Here is a 17,226-nt window from a genome sequence, read left to right as displayed (position 1 = left end):
TAGCCGTGATGATTCGCCGTCAACTCCACACGGACCGGTATGACCGATCCGGTCCGATAACGCCGAACGATCACGCCATTCCCGTACTTGCCGCCCGTTTCATGAACACGTGGCTAGAAAGTAAAATAAAATGGAATAAATTAAAATATTTACTGCAGTTCCTTTTTCATACTTAATACGTTATATATAATCTTTCTGCATATATATATATATATACACTGAAAAAAAATGCAGGTAATTTTACATGGAAATTACATGTATATGACTGGAAAATTATTTAAATTACATAAATATGTTTGGAAATTTACTGGAAATTGTAAATTTCCAATCATATTTAGGCAATTTTCCAGTCATGAACATGTAATTTCCGTGTAAAATTACATGCATTTTTTTCAGTGTATATATATAATATATACTAATATTACATTAGTATAGGATATTTTTCTTTCAAAACTCCGTTTGCATGTATGTGAAGCGAGGAAGAAAATAAATGCGAATGTTGATAGAGAGAGAGAGAGAGAGAGAGAGAGAGAGAGAGAGAGAGAGAAAAGAAAACGGATTTCACTTCCGTTTCGGGCTACTTTCGTCCATACGATATCAGACATACATATCAAGGCCAAGCATCCCGCATAAAAAGCCTCGTAACGAAAATGCGGTCGATTATAGGAATACGAGACACGAAATCACGAAATCTATGAGAGATTAGTAACGGCCGTTCTTTTCTTCTTTCGAGTTCTGTAGTCAACGCTATGCACAATCAGAGTGAAAGCAAAATTCTTATAATTTTGTATGCTGTAATCCGATGATTTAATTCGCAATTAAATCCGGAATAGATCGAATTTTGTTTATCATCCTAACCCAAGTAGAACACCAGTCATGAGGACATCACCTCATTTGTCACTTATAAATTTTTAGGTATCAAATGACGTCATGAGATGATGTTCTGTGATACGTACCATTATTATATGACACAATTATGATTCCGTGTTCTACTTGGGAACTTGAATGAAGCTCATTTTCGACAATTTGTAATACGACAAAAATTCTGTATGAAATATTAATTCATGTGATATGAAAAACAATTAAAAGATTTTGCTTTACTTTTTAAATGCATGATTTCATTGCGTGCTTGGATGCATGATTCTAAGGAAAACAACGTACCAATAATCGGTTCTCGGTTGCGAAGCCGTTCTGTTATTAAAAACAGGGAGAAAAGTAATTACTTCTTTCTCTCGTGTCACGAGTCATTGCACGTCGTTTAATTCAGAATAATAAACTGCGCTTCGCAGCAAGGTACATTTCACTCACTTTCATTAGGGATAGAAAAGGGAGAAACGAATAAGCGTCTAACAAATAGCGTCGAAAATGTTATTAGCGTAGCCACTATAGTAGCACTTTCTTCCGAACGAAAATGTTTGATGAAAGTTTTTCCCGTTGAGAGTTGTGACTCTAATAATTATCGAGTCGATCGAATAATTATTTCGCATTAATCATGTTATTTGTTCCATCGACTTGACATTTCCCAGTGAGAAATGACAATGGAATCGACGTTAAATCAACGTCGATTCGATGATTTCGACGTCGAATCGACATCGATTCGACATTGATTCCATTGTCATTTCTCACTGGGTTGTCTCAAGCTTAATAATTGCTTTCTCATCCAAATGACTTTTTTTTACTTTATTTAAATTTCGGCGTATTTTATTCATTAACTTATTCATTTAGGTAGAAGAATCAGTCGACACGCAGATCTTCCACATTCATACTGCATAATTTTCAAAAACGTGTCGACATTACGGCGGTATTGTATGGTATTCCACGGTCAACAGAGCGAAGAATCGCGCGTAATGGTGTGTAGTCGCGTTGTAAGAGGGATGTCGGGAAGTAATTATACATATAGCGTAGCTGCATTATCATCTTTGAGTCGCGAATAACTTATACCTTCGCAGACTTTCCATTGTCATTAGAATTAAATCTCTCTCAGATTCCCATTATTCGGCAAGGCCAATGCAGGCCGTGTCGTGTGACAAACAGCTCATCTTGAAACACAATGATGAGACATGAGACTACTCTTGACACTGTATACTAAACAGATTACAATTCTGGTCTTAATTTTTAGACAACAAATAAAACTCATTGGTGTATGTCAAATTATAATTGCAGAGTGATCGAAAGAGATTACTTTGGAACCAAATTTATATAAGAAAATTTTATGTTTTATGATTCTCTCCAGTCAATACTAACTATAAAAATAATATAACATCAATATGTTATAATTTCGTAACAATACAAATATAATATAATACGTGGTGTTACATAACAATTAAATTTTTTGTTGAATGTGAAATTATAACATTAGTTAATATTATGTTACTTTTAGTTGGTGTTGACTGGACCGTCTAACATTCAGCGTTCTTCTTTTCAGACTCACCGTTGGAGAATCCCAGGGATCGCCGCAAATGCCACATTTCCCTTTATTTCGTTGCCACTGTCTGGTAAACCCGCCGCAATAGCACTCGTGATCGTTATAATCGTGAGGTGTATCGAAGCCGTACCTCCACATGGAGGCCCTCGAGGGTGGCTCTATCAGTCTTCCATGGGCAGAAACTCTTCTAACGACTAGCAGACTTACAATTAATATCAGACCAAGAACGAGGAAACGCATGTCGGTCACGAAACGAGCCGGCCTCTGTAAAGGATCGAGTCATCAGATATAAGTGCCGATCGAACGATCGGCAAATGCAATGCAGTTGTGATGCAATTTGTATGTGTACTTGAACGCGCATTTGAATTCGAAATTTTTCTTCCGTTGTGCCGTGGATCGTTACGTATTCGCATCAATGATTCACGCTACGTTAACGCCATTCGAAGCTATGCTAATCGTTTTATCCGAAGAGGAGAGAATGCCGTTTCACATTTGATAATTTACTTTCATTATAACTTATATATCAATCTATTTCGTACTAGGATATTTAACAATTACCACATCTAGCAGACTTTTTTTATTGCTATTATTTTATTTATATATTATGTGCGTTCACATGTACATACAACCGATTACATTAATATATTACCATTAATCTATTATTGTTTCAAACAAAGCAGAATTAATTCACTATTATTTCAAACGTTGTTACAGTCAAAATGCAAAATTAATTTACTGTTAGCTCTAACATTATTATTCAAAAGAGTGAGGATTACAACAATTAATGTATTCACGGGTGAACAATCACGTATGGAAATGACCAAGCGGAGGTTTGATGACCTCTCTCACTACTACCGAGCGTTACTCAAAAAGTAACGGAGAAACGCACACGCGAATTACAATGATCAGCAACAGTCAACGCAACGTACGTTACAGACGCAAAAACAAGCATTCAACGAGCAGCGATCAAGGTTGAATGGAATTTTCACGTTCATTCGGAGTGCTCTGTGGAGTGATACTTTATGTTGGACGTAAGCGTGAACTCTGGTACTTAATCGATATCGCTGTCTCAACGCGACCAAGGCCCGAAGGAGTCACGAGGTGCATAAAGTCGGCGGTTTAAATGCCACATTCGAAAGCTACGCGAAAGAGAGAAAGAATCACAATTGGCAAAGGAGCCACTGAACCGGTTATTACACCGACACTCCACGCGTGTAGTATCCCAGATATCGCGAGATACATATTCGTCAAGGTAAGAATCTATAGAAATGTATGAATATATATATACCATATATTATATTCGATCAAGATAAGAACAATATGAATGCGTATACGGTAAGATTCAGAAAGAAGATAAATTGTGACCCCCACGCGACATTTTAGCATTAGAATTCTCGTCTCAGATTTATAAATAATCCGATTTTAATCATTTATGTATGTTTACCTGACTCTACGCTACTCCATTACGGAAATATTTGCAAATGCTTCAAGGCAGAAATGTAAAAGTATACTTGGAAATGCAATATTAAATATTAAATGCGATAAATGTGATCTTCCATTAAAACATCCTCGACGTGAAAATTTTTTTCTTAGATATAAATAACAATTAATGTTATGCTTTTAATTCTGAAAATATTCGATTACAAAATAAAGTCAAGATAAAAGTAGGTGACATCGGATTTAATTTTTTTTAAATTTCAAATGTATCTTTAAATCTAGAAACTATAGTCATTGTCATAAAATTGCTTTCCTTGTGTGTTCTCATATAAGAGAACCAGACACTTGTTATCGTTTCTAATTCTAGCATTGTGGGATAATGAAAGTAAATAATAATGTGTATACACATAAAACAATATGGATAAAAATAAAATAGTAAAAGAAATTCTATAGCATCTCCATAATTGTTAATGATTTAATGTATCCTTCACCAATATGTATCAATTTGAAAATTCGAAATTCATGGATTCTTCGGCTTCAATATTTCCAGAAGAAAAGCGCTGATAGTTTTCGAACAATTAATGAATGAAAATAAAAAACTGACAGAAATAAAATAACCGTATAACGAGATGTGAAAGGCATATTTTAATTTCGTGATTCAGTGAATAGCTCCTTGTCGCTCTTTGTCGTTCGAGCGGCTCGAAGAACCCTTGATAGCAAAAACGTTATTTAGACCTTTATTTAGTCACGATTTTTAAAATTTATTAATAATTTTTCAAATAAAATTGACTGATGTTCTCGATTTCTCGTACTTACCTGTTCGTGTGAAAGAAGCGAAGGCTTTCCCGCGGCACTATTCTCGCATCGGTCGCAACGGTGAGTCAGACCCGTACGGTGAACAGGGCCCGGACCTCGGAACCGGTCGCTAGACGACTGAACCCGACTTCGACTCGGGGGACCGACCGAGCGAGCACTCTGGCCGATCGGCGGTGTGGGAGTAGGTTATTAGAACGAGGCGTTCATCCACATTCGCGACACGCTTTGACACGAGGCAAGGATGATACAGATGGTCCCCAAGCAATTTGACTTATTTTTAACACTATCGTTGAGATTCATGAATTTGAGAAGCCGTTTGACATCGCAACTTCAGTATGGATTTCTTGTTAGACGTTTGTATCAAGAATCTTTTTTACAGATACACTGAAAAAAAGATTGGCTGCTGCAGCAAATTAGATGGTAAAATATGGCATAGTATTTTTAATTGATTGCATCAGTCAATTTTTGGTTGTATTAGCCTATCGAAATCCTATACTGATATTGTGGATAGACTGCCGCAACCAAAAATTGGCTGCTGCAGCCAATTAAAAATGCTATGCCATATTTTATTATCTAATTTGCTGCAACAGCCTTTTTTTCAATGTATATATTATATGTATTAGTAGTTTGTATTATAGATTATCATGAGATTATAAATTGATTAATTTATATCTATTTATTTTAATTTTGTTTTTTACTTTCTTATCAATATATTTTAGAGACATTTTGTTCACATATATTAAATTATATTTAAAAATCATATTATGCTATATACATATAAAATATATTCAGAAAATATATATCAGCAACAACTTACTAATTAACAGACCATAATTAATATTGCTGCTTTCTGAAATCCTTTCTGAACACCAGGAATAAAATTTCAGTATCAAATTCTTGAGAGCACGCTAGCCGCATAAATCGGAAACTCTCTGGCATGTCCCGACATGCTCGATGGAACGTTCAGGTGAAAATCGGGTTCGACGATCGATAGCTTCCTTCCTCTACAAGGAACCATGGAATCATAGAATAATGTTAAGGCAAAAAAGAAATGGGCAATGAATATATTCTTTCCGCGCGATAAATCTGAAATATATTATCTTAGAAGGCAGATCTGATTTTGATGAATTATTGAAATATTAGCTTTTGATTAAATCTTTGTAGAGACGACAAGAGATGACATTTTTATCGGTATACATTTTCTAGCCGAGATGTTAGGAGATTTTGCAGACTACAATTAGTATCAGTTGACACGCATCTCACGCGTGTAGGCCATTAGGCAGATAACAATAATGACGAAGAGGCTCTTTCCATTTCTCAACGAAAGACCAGTGCCTTTCACGGACTTCTCTTCCTGTCACATCGCCGTAATGAAAGCGTTTGAGCACGCAAACGCGCCCGTATACTCATGTCTCGAATTGCACTTTCGCGAGACATCGCTAAAACGGGACGGAAAATATTTCCGCAGTTTGCACTATGCGACGAAGTTAGCAAAGCGGCAAGGCGGCAAGGCTGGCCATGAGGAAGATACAAATCGGCAGAGCTCTCAGAGGCGAACTCTCGCTCCTTCCGCAGGGTTCTCGCTTTCAGTTTCCGGTCGACAACTTGCTCGACACGCTCCTCGAACATCCGCATCCGGCTTTTGTGGCTTTCAGAAATTTCATCACTGTGTGATGGTCCATCCAACGTTACTGGTTAAAATAGTTCTTGGGGAGGAAGAACAGATTTGTTGTAGACAATAATTTTTAATTTTTCAAATTCTTTTGTGAGTTATATTATATATCATTTATAACTCTAATATTTATCTATGTTATTCACAAAATATATAGTTATGCTTATATGGATTTATATAATTTTTATATTTATGAATTATTATTACTTTGGAAAAAAAATGCAGATCCCTCCTGTATTATATCACCAGTAGAACTCTGTCAAGCAGTACGGGTATATAGCGGTACGGTAAATATTACAATCCGCGATTGTGCCTTCTCGCTATACAACGCATCATTACACGCGAATCGTCCCGCGCGGATACATCTGTATCACGATCGGAATAAGAATACTTTCCCACGAGAACGATGGAAATTGAGCGGAAAGAGCCGCCCGCTGTAACGGTTAGCCGAAGTGCAAGTATCCTGAAAAAGAAATAAATCGCAAGGGGACTTCTGGAGATTGTCTGTTTCGTAGTGATTTCTATAAATTTCTAATTGACGAGCAGATCCGCACGGTTCATCAATGATACGCTCTTCGAATATGTACATTTGGCACGGGAACCAATGCTACGAACTTTTTTCTCCGCCGTTCAATCAATTTCCAATTGGAAAATTAAATCATTTTGGGAAGTCTCAGATGTGCGTTTTGTAATTCTTCACATATTGATACAGGGAGTGCCCGCAAATTGCAATTTTAATTCTCCGACTAGTATAAAGTCGATCTCACCTCAGCAAAAAGTAGTGTAATAGTAGGTCATCAGGATTTAAAATTTTATCATGAATTTATAATGCTAAGAGCTAGAAAGTAGCTGGTAATGATAACCTCCTTCGACACTTTGATCGAGGAAAAACAGACTTTAAATTAGCCAGAGGCTGTAATTAAAAAGACATCCGGTAATTTCGAGGCACTGCACAGAACGTAACCTGGTTAATTATAATGACAATTCATTAGAGGAAGATGGTATTCCTGCGTGGTTAGATTTGGTCAAGTTTGCGATGCACAGGTATTAATATTCATCAATCAGTCCTAATGTTGCAGGAAGAGTGCGCATTGAATGCGCATTGTGAACGCCGTGTCTATCGGTTCTAACGCAAAGAGAGATTCCGCCGTAGGCGAGGGTCTACAATCTTCATTCCTATTTGAGAAGCCTTTCCTTGATCCGTGCGCGGAATAACCGGTCCGTGCTCGGGTCCATCTATGAGGTCAAGTCCAGCTCGCAACCATCTCTCGCGTGCAGCTCTCTGGTGTATTCCCTAGAGAGCAAGTACATGTATATGTCTAATATAAAATATGAATGCACGCATTCTAGTTGATGAATCGAACGATGCGAGGCGAACACTTTTGCTTTTCACGGTGAAAGGCTTTCGATGATTTTTCTTTAAATATCTTTCCCTTTCTGAGGTAACGTTCAAAATAGTCCAAGCTCTTCTATGTCGAGAGAAGCGCCTCTATGTCGTGGGCGTTAGTGTGGGAAAATGAGTAATTGATTAGGCTTCTACTTAGCTCATCTGACATCGTACTTGACATTTCGAGCAATGTCTAGTTTCCTTCGTCAGAATGAGATAGAAACTTGCAATGTTTCCTTCAGAAAAATGCATTTAGTCCCGTAAAATTATGTATCGCTTATCCTATTCAAATATATAATAATAATTATATTGGTATTGTAATAATATAGACAATAATGGACTCCCAGAGGATTGCTAGAGATAACAATTTATTACGTAATAATACGATAAATATCTAAAAAGATACAGTTCGTCTCAGGAATCGTAGATGTTAACATACATCGAAATTTTGAGCAATTGTATATAATATATTGGTAAATAATCGATAAATTTCAATATTTTGATATTGCAGTCGTACAGTCAATTCCAGTACATAACAAACTTTAGTAGTTAAATAAAATTTATTTAAATAAAAATTTTACAATTATATAAATTAAAATATATAATTATAAATATAAGTATGAGTCTTTATAATTCTTATTGCAAAATATATATATTTTTTACACGTACATATTTCGAGAATATAATATTTGTCACCTCTTCTATTCAAGAATATTTCTATTCAAATTTCAAAATATAAATAAATATATTAAAGTTTTGATATCTCATATCCTTAATTATACTGGAACTGTAACTGTAGAATTACATCCATTACATAAATGCAATTGTGACTTCACCGAATAAATTGAATAACATATTATCGAGTAAAATTAATTGTACCTATGCGTGCAACATGCAGCAAATATAATAGCTGTATGCATTATTTATTAGTAAATGTGTACAAGATATTTATTTTAGGACGCAACGTGTAAGACGATAAGTAAACACAATAAATATTTAAACATATTAAAGATGGTATATATATATATATATATCATTACTTTTTTTCCTCGATTAACACACTATAAGTTTATGTTACCTACGAGAAAATCATTATTTTTCTGATTTAAAAAAATAATTTTTAATTGAGAGAGAGAAAATGATCTTGAATAGCCGATGGTTTCTAAAATGAGATAATACCTGAATCTAATATAATGATACTGCAAGCATATTTTAAAGTTCAATAAGAATTAGTTGCTCTCGTTTAACTTATATAAGTTGTAAAAAACCATGCGATATACACGTTGTCCTTTAACAAAGTGCTTGTACAGGTACAAGATTAATTACTTGTTTTGACAAAGACATTCACGAATCTTGGGAATGTTTCGATAAAAAGTGCATAAATAACGTTCAAAAAGATTTTAAACATGTGATATGTAGATTCCAAAAAGAAACAAATCGAGAACAATCCGTTTCCGACGAAACGAATGACGTTTAGTATTAATTGACCGAAATTTTAGCACATTTTTAATGTGTTCCAGACTATTTTTCTCTTAGAACTATTCTATATTATATATTAACGAAGAACAAGCTAATATTTTAACAAAGTCATACATATCGTAGGATAAAATTGAATGTGCGTATATGTATTGAAAATTGTGTCATATAGGTATATGTATCTATATTATAGAAGAGATGGCAATGTTTCAAATGAAATTGTTGTATTGAAAAATAGTGAATGCGTATGACTTCGATCTGACAGTGCTAAACGATACATATTCTCTCTCTCTCTCTTTCTCTCTCTCTCTCTCTCTTTTGTAATCTGTACCTAATTTTAGATAAAAGCTATAACGGCTTAATTAGACTAGAGATTGAGATTGAGATTGAATTGGAATTTAATCAATTAGAAGAAAGAAAATCAATCTCAAGTTTAATGAACTTTGCTTTGATTGGTTAAGTTCCATTCCAATCTCAATCTTAATCTCTAGTCTGATCACGCCTTAAGACAGAGTGTGACTATTTATATTACGATTAATAAGTGTAGTGCAAAAGTTAACTTCTCTCCTATTTTCGATGCACCGGGTTAGATATCTTGATTAATCGTAATATAAAAAGTCGATCATAGTAAATATTAGTACGAGTCACTGAGTATCACAATGTTTTCTCGATCTATATTATATAGTATTGACTTGGAGGAGTTTCCTGCAAGACACGGATCGAATGCGTGAAAGAAAACAGGTAAATTGACAGCAATTTTTTCTTTAGATATAGAATACCGTTGCGTATGTAACCAGTATGCAACACATTACGATTATGAAACTCAGTTACTCTGTGATAATTTAAGTTGCATCGTACATTAAATTACTCAGTTTATTAATTGGTGAGATAATAGCTATTAAGATAGATCCGCACAGTAAATCGATTAATTAACTACTTATCAGGTATAAACAGTCACATATTACAATGTTTGATACAAGATGAGTTATAATGCAGAAGTATTTCCTATAAAAGAAAGAATATTTTTTCCGATTTGTCAGGCTTCTTGAAAATCCGTTAACAAGTCGTTACAGTTTAGCATATATAATTGTCGTATATCTAATTCCAAGATATTAAAAAATGCGCATCTATGTCTTAAGGCAATAGTGTTTCCCTTCTTTCGATTTTTCAATGCTAGTTTTATACATTTGTCATGTTCTTTCGTCTTCGTTCATATTACATTCATTTTCTGCAAATTAGAAAATATTGAAAACACTCTGTATATTTCAAGAAAGAACGCTAAGCGTGCTGAGAACACATAAGCATTTGTATATATTCAGGAATTTATGAGAGTATTTTCGAAACTTCTGTATAATTGTCCATGTTTTTTTTTTTCAGTTACATATATGTATATGTTTTCTAGAAATGCATATCTTATTGTATAAGTTGCAGCCAGGAGAAAGTTGTTAATTTTATGCAGAAAGAAATAATTGTATTATTGTACATGGTTTATTAAAGCCATAAAACAAGATTAACTTACCGCCGGCAACATGAATTTTAATTTTTTTCGTTAGCAATAAGGATCTTTGAGAAACAGAGTAAATTTTGTATTGTTTCGGATTATATAAAAATCTGAAAAAACTCTGGTATACTTGTCAAAACTTTAATAACGAATTTTTATCGTAGAAGTATTTCATTTATTCATTTTATTTATTTTTTTACAGATTTAAATTTGTCTGCCAAAATTCACAATTAAAATGTCAATACTTTTAAATTGCCCAGCGAAAAGTTAATAAATATAATATATTTTATTGTTAAATATATATTATTGTTTGCTAATTTTGAACCTATTCACAATTTTTTATCTGAACTGTAAACAGATTTTACCTAAAAATATAAACGACAGAAATATTTTACGTTTCTGATTAAACATATGAAAATATTCATATATATTTGCTATTTAAATAACTCTAACTTAATCTTTTTACATTATATAAAGAATAAAAATGCTAAGCCGTGTATGTTATAAAATACGTGCCAGAAAATTATAAATTCCTCTTTCATAATAAAAGATTAATTTATTCTATATCACAATAATGATAAATAGAAAATTGTATAGCTATAATCGATTATTGAGACTTAATATAAATGTCACATATATATGCACGTGTATATATGCACATATATATTGCATCATGTGTAAACTCATTATGCGTAAATATGCAATATAGACATTATTAGCATCGAATAATAATAATAGAATGTTATATTTTAATCATTTATATTATTTCAGAAAGCGTAAATATCTCACTCACTCAAAGCTAAATGTGGATTCGCACAAAGATATCATGCTAAGCTTATATTTTCTAATCTCAAAGTCACAAGCTTCGATTGGTACACGAGAAAAAATAAATTTTTCTTAACCATTGTCCTCAAAATGGTGTAGAAATATATACAGATAAATCTAATGATAACGGAAAATACACAAATAATATTTTTTAGCCATTCAGTTGATGCACTACTAAAAGATTTTACATTATAATTCAAAGATCAAACATATTGTTACATATTGTCTGTTATCTGTTAACGCGTCGAATAACAAACGATAGAGGCTGTAATGTAGACAATATGAATTCAATATGAAGTCATTTCAATATTATTCTCAACGTACCAGCGTATATATATTGGCCCCATTGCCATTTTTAAGGCAAAAGTTAAATAAGTTATTTGTCGATAATACCTTATGGAGTGAGGAATGTCGATTCCATTCCTTACCCCATTTCCATTTCCAATTTTTAAAGTTATTAACATTAAAAAACAACATACAAGAGAACAATATAACAAATATTATAATTTTAACTATTAGAAATTTGTTCGGGAAGTGACAAGACATTTCTCAAACAACTGTTTTCAAATCTTTGTTTCCGAATTGTGGGCCGCACCGTTCTTCGCAATTTGCTATATGGTAAGTATTAAGAATATAACAAAAAGTGAACATAATTCTCACTGGACGTGATGCTTAAACTTCAATTCACATCTCGTAAAAAATATGTGCACTCTCTTGTTAACAAGTAAAAATAAAAGTATATCGGAAACATATAACGAATTTCACTCTTATTTTAGCTGCGGTGATTTGTGTCCTACAATTTTATTGCGCAATAAATTAAAGTGTCCGTGCACCTGCGTAAGCTGAGCTCTAAGTGAATCAGAAAGCTGTTTTTGTAACTGCTGAACCTCCAAAATTTCTTGACGAAGATTTTGATAATCTTTCGTAACCTGATGGACAGAGTGTAATAGGCGAAGCACAGATATCTGGGAAGCACAAAATGAAAAGCGGTTTGATGATTGAGGATCCGAAAACATGGCAGACAGTAAAGTGCATACGAATAATTCACGAACGTGATGTCACACAGGACATATATTTAATGCTAAATGAAATGGATCATCCTGGCTTCAAGCAGGAATTATCCAACAAACGAAATATAACATTGTTAATTTATTCAGTAAATTGTCAAAGAAGACATTCAGTTTATTCAGTAAATTGTCAAAGAGGATTGTATAGATGACATAATATGTTTATCTTTTCAGTTGTACTTTTTACATTTTCTTTCTGTTTTTATCTACTGTTTCATAAACTTGAAATATACAAGCTGTTCCAGATCAAATGTCAACTTTGCTTTGACATTTCAAATTTACTTTTGCTAACAATGGCTGCGTTCAGCAGAGAAAGCAGCTTTACAACTATTGTAAAGTTCTTCAATATGATTGGTTTAAGCCTGATTGCACTGTTATTTCGACTAAACTAAGCTTAAAAATCTCTTTTTTTAAAAGGCTGATAGAGAGATAGAAAGGGAGAGAGTTTTAAGCCACAATTAAAATTAAAGTAACGGTGCAATCGGGCCTTATACAGTTAAATCATAAGGAACCAAAAGCAAGAACCAAATCGTATTGAAGAATTTTACAACAGTTGCAAAGCTGCTTTCTCCGCTGAACGCAGTCAATAAATCATTTTTGGATTTCAATCTATTAAAAGACTTGGAAAATTAATAATTAATCCCTTGGAATAGTAGCCTGTATACTTATTTCATACTGAACAAATTGAGCAAAGTACAGCTAAAAAGAACAGGCTCAATGTGATCTGATAATCGCTACTGATTAAAGCGAAAAAGCGAACTCCTACCTCGTCTTCTGGCTCCTCAAAGGCCTTCTCGAATTCGTCTATCTGCCACGCGATCATGTCCAGCTTCCCGTCGGCTTTCTGCACCTGTGACACGAGAAAACAAAGTAAATTTGACAACGCAAGCAACGTTTGACGTTTCATGAATGTCCAATGCTGACAATTTATGTTGTCAGATCAAAGTGCAAAAAATACTCACGCTTTCCTCGAGATTCCCGATCGCGGATTCCATATCACGTTCCCTCCTTCAACGTAACCAGCGCCGTTCGAGATTGAGAAAATAATCCTGGAGCGTCCAGCCAAGATAGTCGTTCTTGCACCGGGATCAACCAGGATCGATTAGCTCGAGAGCGTTTGAAAAGCTTAGTACAACTTGCCACAATTCACCGGTCACTGTCGAATAGTCGCGCGTTCCGCCAGACGGCGGCAGCACCGTCCAGCATAATATAAAAATAATTAAAATTTCTCTGTGACTCTCTCTTATTGATAATACAGGCATATAAATTATCGGCCGTTAATGTTTCATTAAAATGTAGCTTTATCTTCCTTGGATAAAGCTTATTAATTATCAGTTTCGGTTTCGAGTCACAAGATAGCATTGTAAATCGACTGCTTTCTCAATTTTTCAGAGTTCAGAGCAGTCGGAGCATTTCGAAGAGGAGCTGTCATTACGTTATCGCAAATGCGCATTTATAAGAATTTTTGTCTTTAGAAAAAAGATAGAGATAATCCGAAACCACGATCGCTAACCTGTTGCAAATTAGTATTTAAGAAATGTATAAATCGAATCAGGAACCGGATATACCCGCAGCACTGGGTTTGTTGTCTCATCTTGATAATGACGAGCTGAAGGAATTATTAAATAATGATGGGAAATTCGAAGATATCGTGAAAGATATAAAGCAGGTAGGACGGCAACGCAGAGAATACTAATTCTAATTCAGTACCAAATGCAACCGAAAGAAATGTAATATTATATAATGATGTTTGAAGTTTACATTGGATTCCTAACATGTATCTTTTCCTTTCAAAGTAAAATTCTTCATGCTCTTGTTACAATTAAATCTATAAACATCTCATAAGAATAGAGAATATCTTGACATTATAAAAATATTAGTTTAAGGATCTCGAGACTGAGAAGGAGATGTTAATGGCGAGCAACAGATCTTTAGCCGAATTTAACTTGTCCAAGCAACCCGATTTGGAAGAAGGTAAACAAGTCTTAAAGGAATTGAGCGAACAGGCTAATCAATTGTGCTCCTGTGTCAGGGATAAAATAGACGAAATGCGTAAGTTATTCTATGTATGTATATTACTGCTCCGAAGTTTGGAATGTTATAATTTTTAAAGAAAAAACGCTATTCTTTACCAATATAATTATTTTATTGAAACATAACTTTTTGCAATGTTAATAAATAAAGTTGTGACTACATTTTCTTTTCCAAATTTCAAGATGTTACAAACTTTTGAACAGTGGTATATTTAATAACTTTAACAGAAAAGACAGATTCGTTCTTAAAGCTATATATATATTTATAGGTGATAAGTCTGGTACAATGACTGTCGATACTGCACTTGATCTGCTGCAAGCAGCGGCCGCTGAGATTGAAGAAGAATCGGAGGTAAGCAAAACTTTCGCTCATTTGTTCAGTAAAACTATCCAACTTTTGATCCTTTTAATATAGGGAATAGCGCAGAAATTTCTAGCCGGTGATATTGAGGTAGACGAGTTCTTGGACCAGTTCTTGTCTCGAAGAAAATTAATGCACTTACGTAAAGTAAAGGTAGATAAACTACGAGAGATAATAAGAAAAGGACATTCGAACAGCACTCTTGGTTATCCACCAATCGCTTCAAATTTCCCTGGACTAGCACCTTCCATACCGTATCCAACTGGACCAGTAGCTATGCCAATGCCATTGCCAGGATTACCAGTTTATAGACCATATTAATGTGAAAAGTTACGTCATATATTTATTTGTTTTTACAAGGTTTCTACTTACGTTTTCTTGATCAGATATCCGATGTTCTTTACGTATTATGTCTTACACATTAATTTTTCACTATTTTTATATTAGATAACACGTTGTATAAAAGCTGATATTATTACATTTACCTAAATCCTTTGTTATTTATCTATTTATAGTAGACAATGTTTTAGCATGCTAATATTTCTAAAATATTGTCTATACTCCATTTGTGAAATATCTAAAAGTTTATATTTGGATATGCATATTTGAATGCATTAACTGCATGCTGTTAATAACAATTTCTATCATAGCACCTTTTTAAAGGTCTATATAAAATACCTTGTCATTCTTTATCATGATCTATTTAATGTTGTCCTTATTTTAATAGTAACAATAAGTGAGCATAAAAATAAACTTTGTACATTCATTATAAGCACAAATTTACACTAATAAATAAATAAATGTGGACTAATTTTATTGATCTTTACTTTCTGTCTTGCGTCTCTGAGATATTGGAACATCGACTTTTTTTTGTAAACTCACAGCAATCAATGTTAGAGTCAATAAAAACACGGCAAATTCTAAATACTGAGACTTCTTCTTTGAATGAATATTTATTTCTTCCATCATTTTGGCATTCTCATACGCCCGTTTCCTGAGGCGTGTTACGTGTATTTGCTTTCCATAGTGTGCCTGCGTCCACGCGTCAAAATTGTAAATTTTTGACGACCCCGAATAAACTTTGTTCTTGTAATCGGAAATAGGCTCCTGGGTGGTAGTCGACACTGGTTGTCGACGTACCATTATATCTCGATCATAAACTTTACGCTGGTCGTGATTGCCGAGCACTTCGTAAGCCTCCGAGATATCTTGAAACTTTTGTTTGGCATATTCGCTCTTGTTTTTGTCAGGATGATATTGCAGAGTTAGCTTGTAATATGCCGATTTCACTTCATTTTGAGTGGCATGTGGAGTGACATTTAACGTGTTATAATGATTCTTCGACCTATTGCTTTGTTTCGTAGAGTAAAGTCGCGCTAATTGTGACTTTGTGGAATGCAACATATTAAATTTAAATGAGGATTGCACAAAGGCTACATGCATATTAAAGATCACATGTAAAATGTACGGTTCATCAGTATCGACATAAATGTCATTCTACAAATACAATTATCTTTTTTCTAAAATATTATTTTTCCTGTTATTAGAGATTAATTCGAAACTTGCGGCCGCTACTTGTAATCTGCTGCATAAAATTTTTCTGAAAGGATACATGTGTCAATGAAAATATTTCATTCTTAGAAGAAAGCAATTGTCGCCAGATTACATATGCCACTATCTTACAATCAGATAATAACATTTCTCAGTTCGATTTACAGATCACTGTGTTACAATGATTTGTGTTAATAACTTACTGTTTAAGATCCTACAATTCATGCTGAGGTTATGTAAGACATTATAAATACTCAATGTATCTTAAAGGTTAGAAACACTACATAACCAATCAACTCACACAAGCCCAATAAAAGATGATGTAAGGGTGCGTTCACACCTTGACGGAAAAGCAGAAAGTGGAAAAGCAGTGGCCAATCACAACTCGCACTGGTAGTAAGTAGTACAAAAAGCCGAAATTGTCGACTACCATCGCGAGTTCTGATTGGCTGCTGCTTTTCCGCTTTCTATTTTTCCGTCAAAATGTGAACGCGCTCTAATGGTGCGGTCCTATGATGCGGAATGGCGGAACGCTCGTGATTAGTTTAGAAAAGACACATTGGGCGCATTCAGCGGACTCAACAGTTGAGTGAGCGCTCGCTGTTATTGGTGTATTCTTTTAGATCATCCAATCAGAATTTTAGATCTAGAAGAATACGTCAATAGCAGCGAACG

General features: G+C 34.1%; 4 protein-coding genes and 1 pseudogene across 4 annotated transcripts in view; 2 read left to right on the top strand and 3 right to left on the bottom strand.

Annotated features, from left to right (window-relative positions):
* The window catches only part of LOC108730414 (uncharacterized), a 6,966-nt gene extending 2,216 nt beyond the window's left edge, over positions 1-4,750 (bottom strand). The window contains exons 1-3 of the mRNA XM_018460104.1: positions 4,679-4,750; positions 2,432-2,689; positions 1-113 (exon numbers count right to left, since the gene is read on the bottom strand). The exon at positions 1-113 is cut by the window's left edge and continues 218 nt beyond it. Coding sequence (XP_018315606.1) covers positions 1-113; positions 2,432-2,665 — 347 coding nt within the window. The 5' untranslated portion in view covers positions 2,666-2,689; positions 4,679-4,750. The remainder of the gene's footprint in view (positions 114-2,431; positions 2,690-4,678) is intronic.
* Positions 3,375-5,066, top strand: LOC108729699 (uncharacterized; annotated as a pseudogene).
* A 7,037-nt stretch (positions 5,067-12,103) lies between these two features.
* On the bottom strand, positions 12,104-13,761 carry LOC108730434 (uncharacterized). Its single transcript, XM_018460140.1, has 3 exons — positions 13,569-13,761; positions 13,373-13,456; positions 12,104-12,504 (listed from the first exon to the last, which is right to left on the bottom strand). The coding sequence occupies exons 1-3, from the start codon at positions 13,599-13,601 to the stop codon at positions 12,307-12,309; spliced, it is 315 nt and encodes a 104-aa protein (XP_018315642.1). The 5' UTR covers positions 13,602-13,761; the 3' UTR covers positions 12,104-12,306.
* Positions 13,762-14,002: 241 nt separating this feature from the next.
* Positions 14,003-15,411, top strand: Vps37B (vacuolar protein sorting 37B). The gene is made up of 4 exons (XM_018460118.1): positions 14,003-14,275; positions 14,487-14,658; positions 14,909-14,991; positions 15,055-15,411. The coding sequence occupies exons 1-4, from the start codon at positions 14,144-14,146 to the stop codon at positions 15,319-15,321; spliced, it is 654 nt and encodes a 217-aa protein (XP_018315620.1). The 5' UTR covers positions 14,003-14,143; the 3' UTR covers positions 15,322-15,411.
* A 387-nt stretch (positions 15,412-15,798) lies between these two features.
* LOC108730426 (dnaJ homolog subfamily C member 30) lies at positions 15,799-16,587 on the bottom strand. The gene has a single exon (XM_018460132.1). The coding sequence runs from the start codon at positions 16,441-16,443 to the stop codon at positions 15,814-15,816; it is 630 nt and encodes a 209-aa protein (XP_018315634.1). The 5' UTR covers positions 16,444-16,587; the 3' UTR covers positions 15,799-15,813.
* Positions 16,588-17,226: the final 639 nt, after the last annotated feature.

The sequence above is a fragment of the Mycetomoellerius zeteki genome, unplaced genomic scaffold (assembly GCF_001594055.1).
Source record: "Mycetomoellerius zeteki isolate Tzet28-1 unplaced genomic scaffold, Tzet1.0 scaffold119, whole genome shotgun sequence".
In the NCBI taxonomy this organism is placed as follows: Eukaryota; Metazoa; Arthropoda; class Insecta; order Hymenoptera; family Formicidae; genus Mycetomoellerius; species Mycetomoellerius zeteki.
The sequence above is the reverse complement of the archived record's forward strand: the minus strand, read 5'-3'. Positions and strand labels throughout refer to the sequence as shown.

Excerpts from the sequence above, each read along its gene's own strand:
- LOC108730434 (XM_018460140.1), bottom strand. The coding sequence starts at position 13,601 with ATGGAATCCGCGATCGGGAATCTCGAGGAAAGC. Across the intron at positions 13,457-13,568 it reads TCGGGAATCTCGAGGAAAGC|GTGCAGAAAGCCGACGGGAA; the intron begins GTGAGTATTTTT and ends CTCGTGTCACAG. Across the intron at positions 12,505-13,372 it reads TTGAGGAGCCAGAAGACGAG|ATATCTGTGCTTCGCCTATT; the intron begins GTAGGAGTTCGC and ends TGTGCTTCCCAG.
- Vps37B (XM_018460118.1), top strand. The coding sequence starts at position 14,144 with ATGTATAAATCGAATCAGGAACCGGATATACCCGCAGCACTGGGTTTG. Across the intron at positions 14,276-14,486 it reads TCGTGAAAGATATAAAGCAG|TTTAAGGATCTCGAGACTGA; the intron begins GTAGGACGGCAA and ends TAAAAATATTAG. Across the intron at positions 14,992-15,054 it reads AGATTGAAGAAGAATCGGAG|GGAATAGCGCAGAAATTTCT; the intron begins GTAAGCAAAACT and ends CTTTTAATATAG.
- LOC108730426 (XM_018460132.1), bottom strand. The coding sequence starts at position 16,443 with ATGCATGTAGCCTTTGTGCAATCCTCATTTAAATTTAATATGTTGCAT.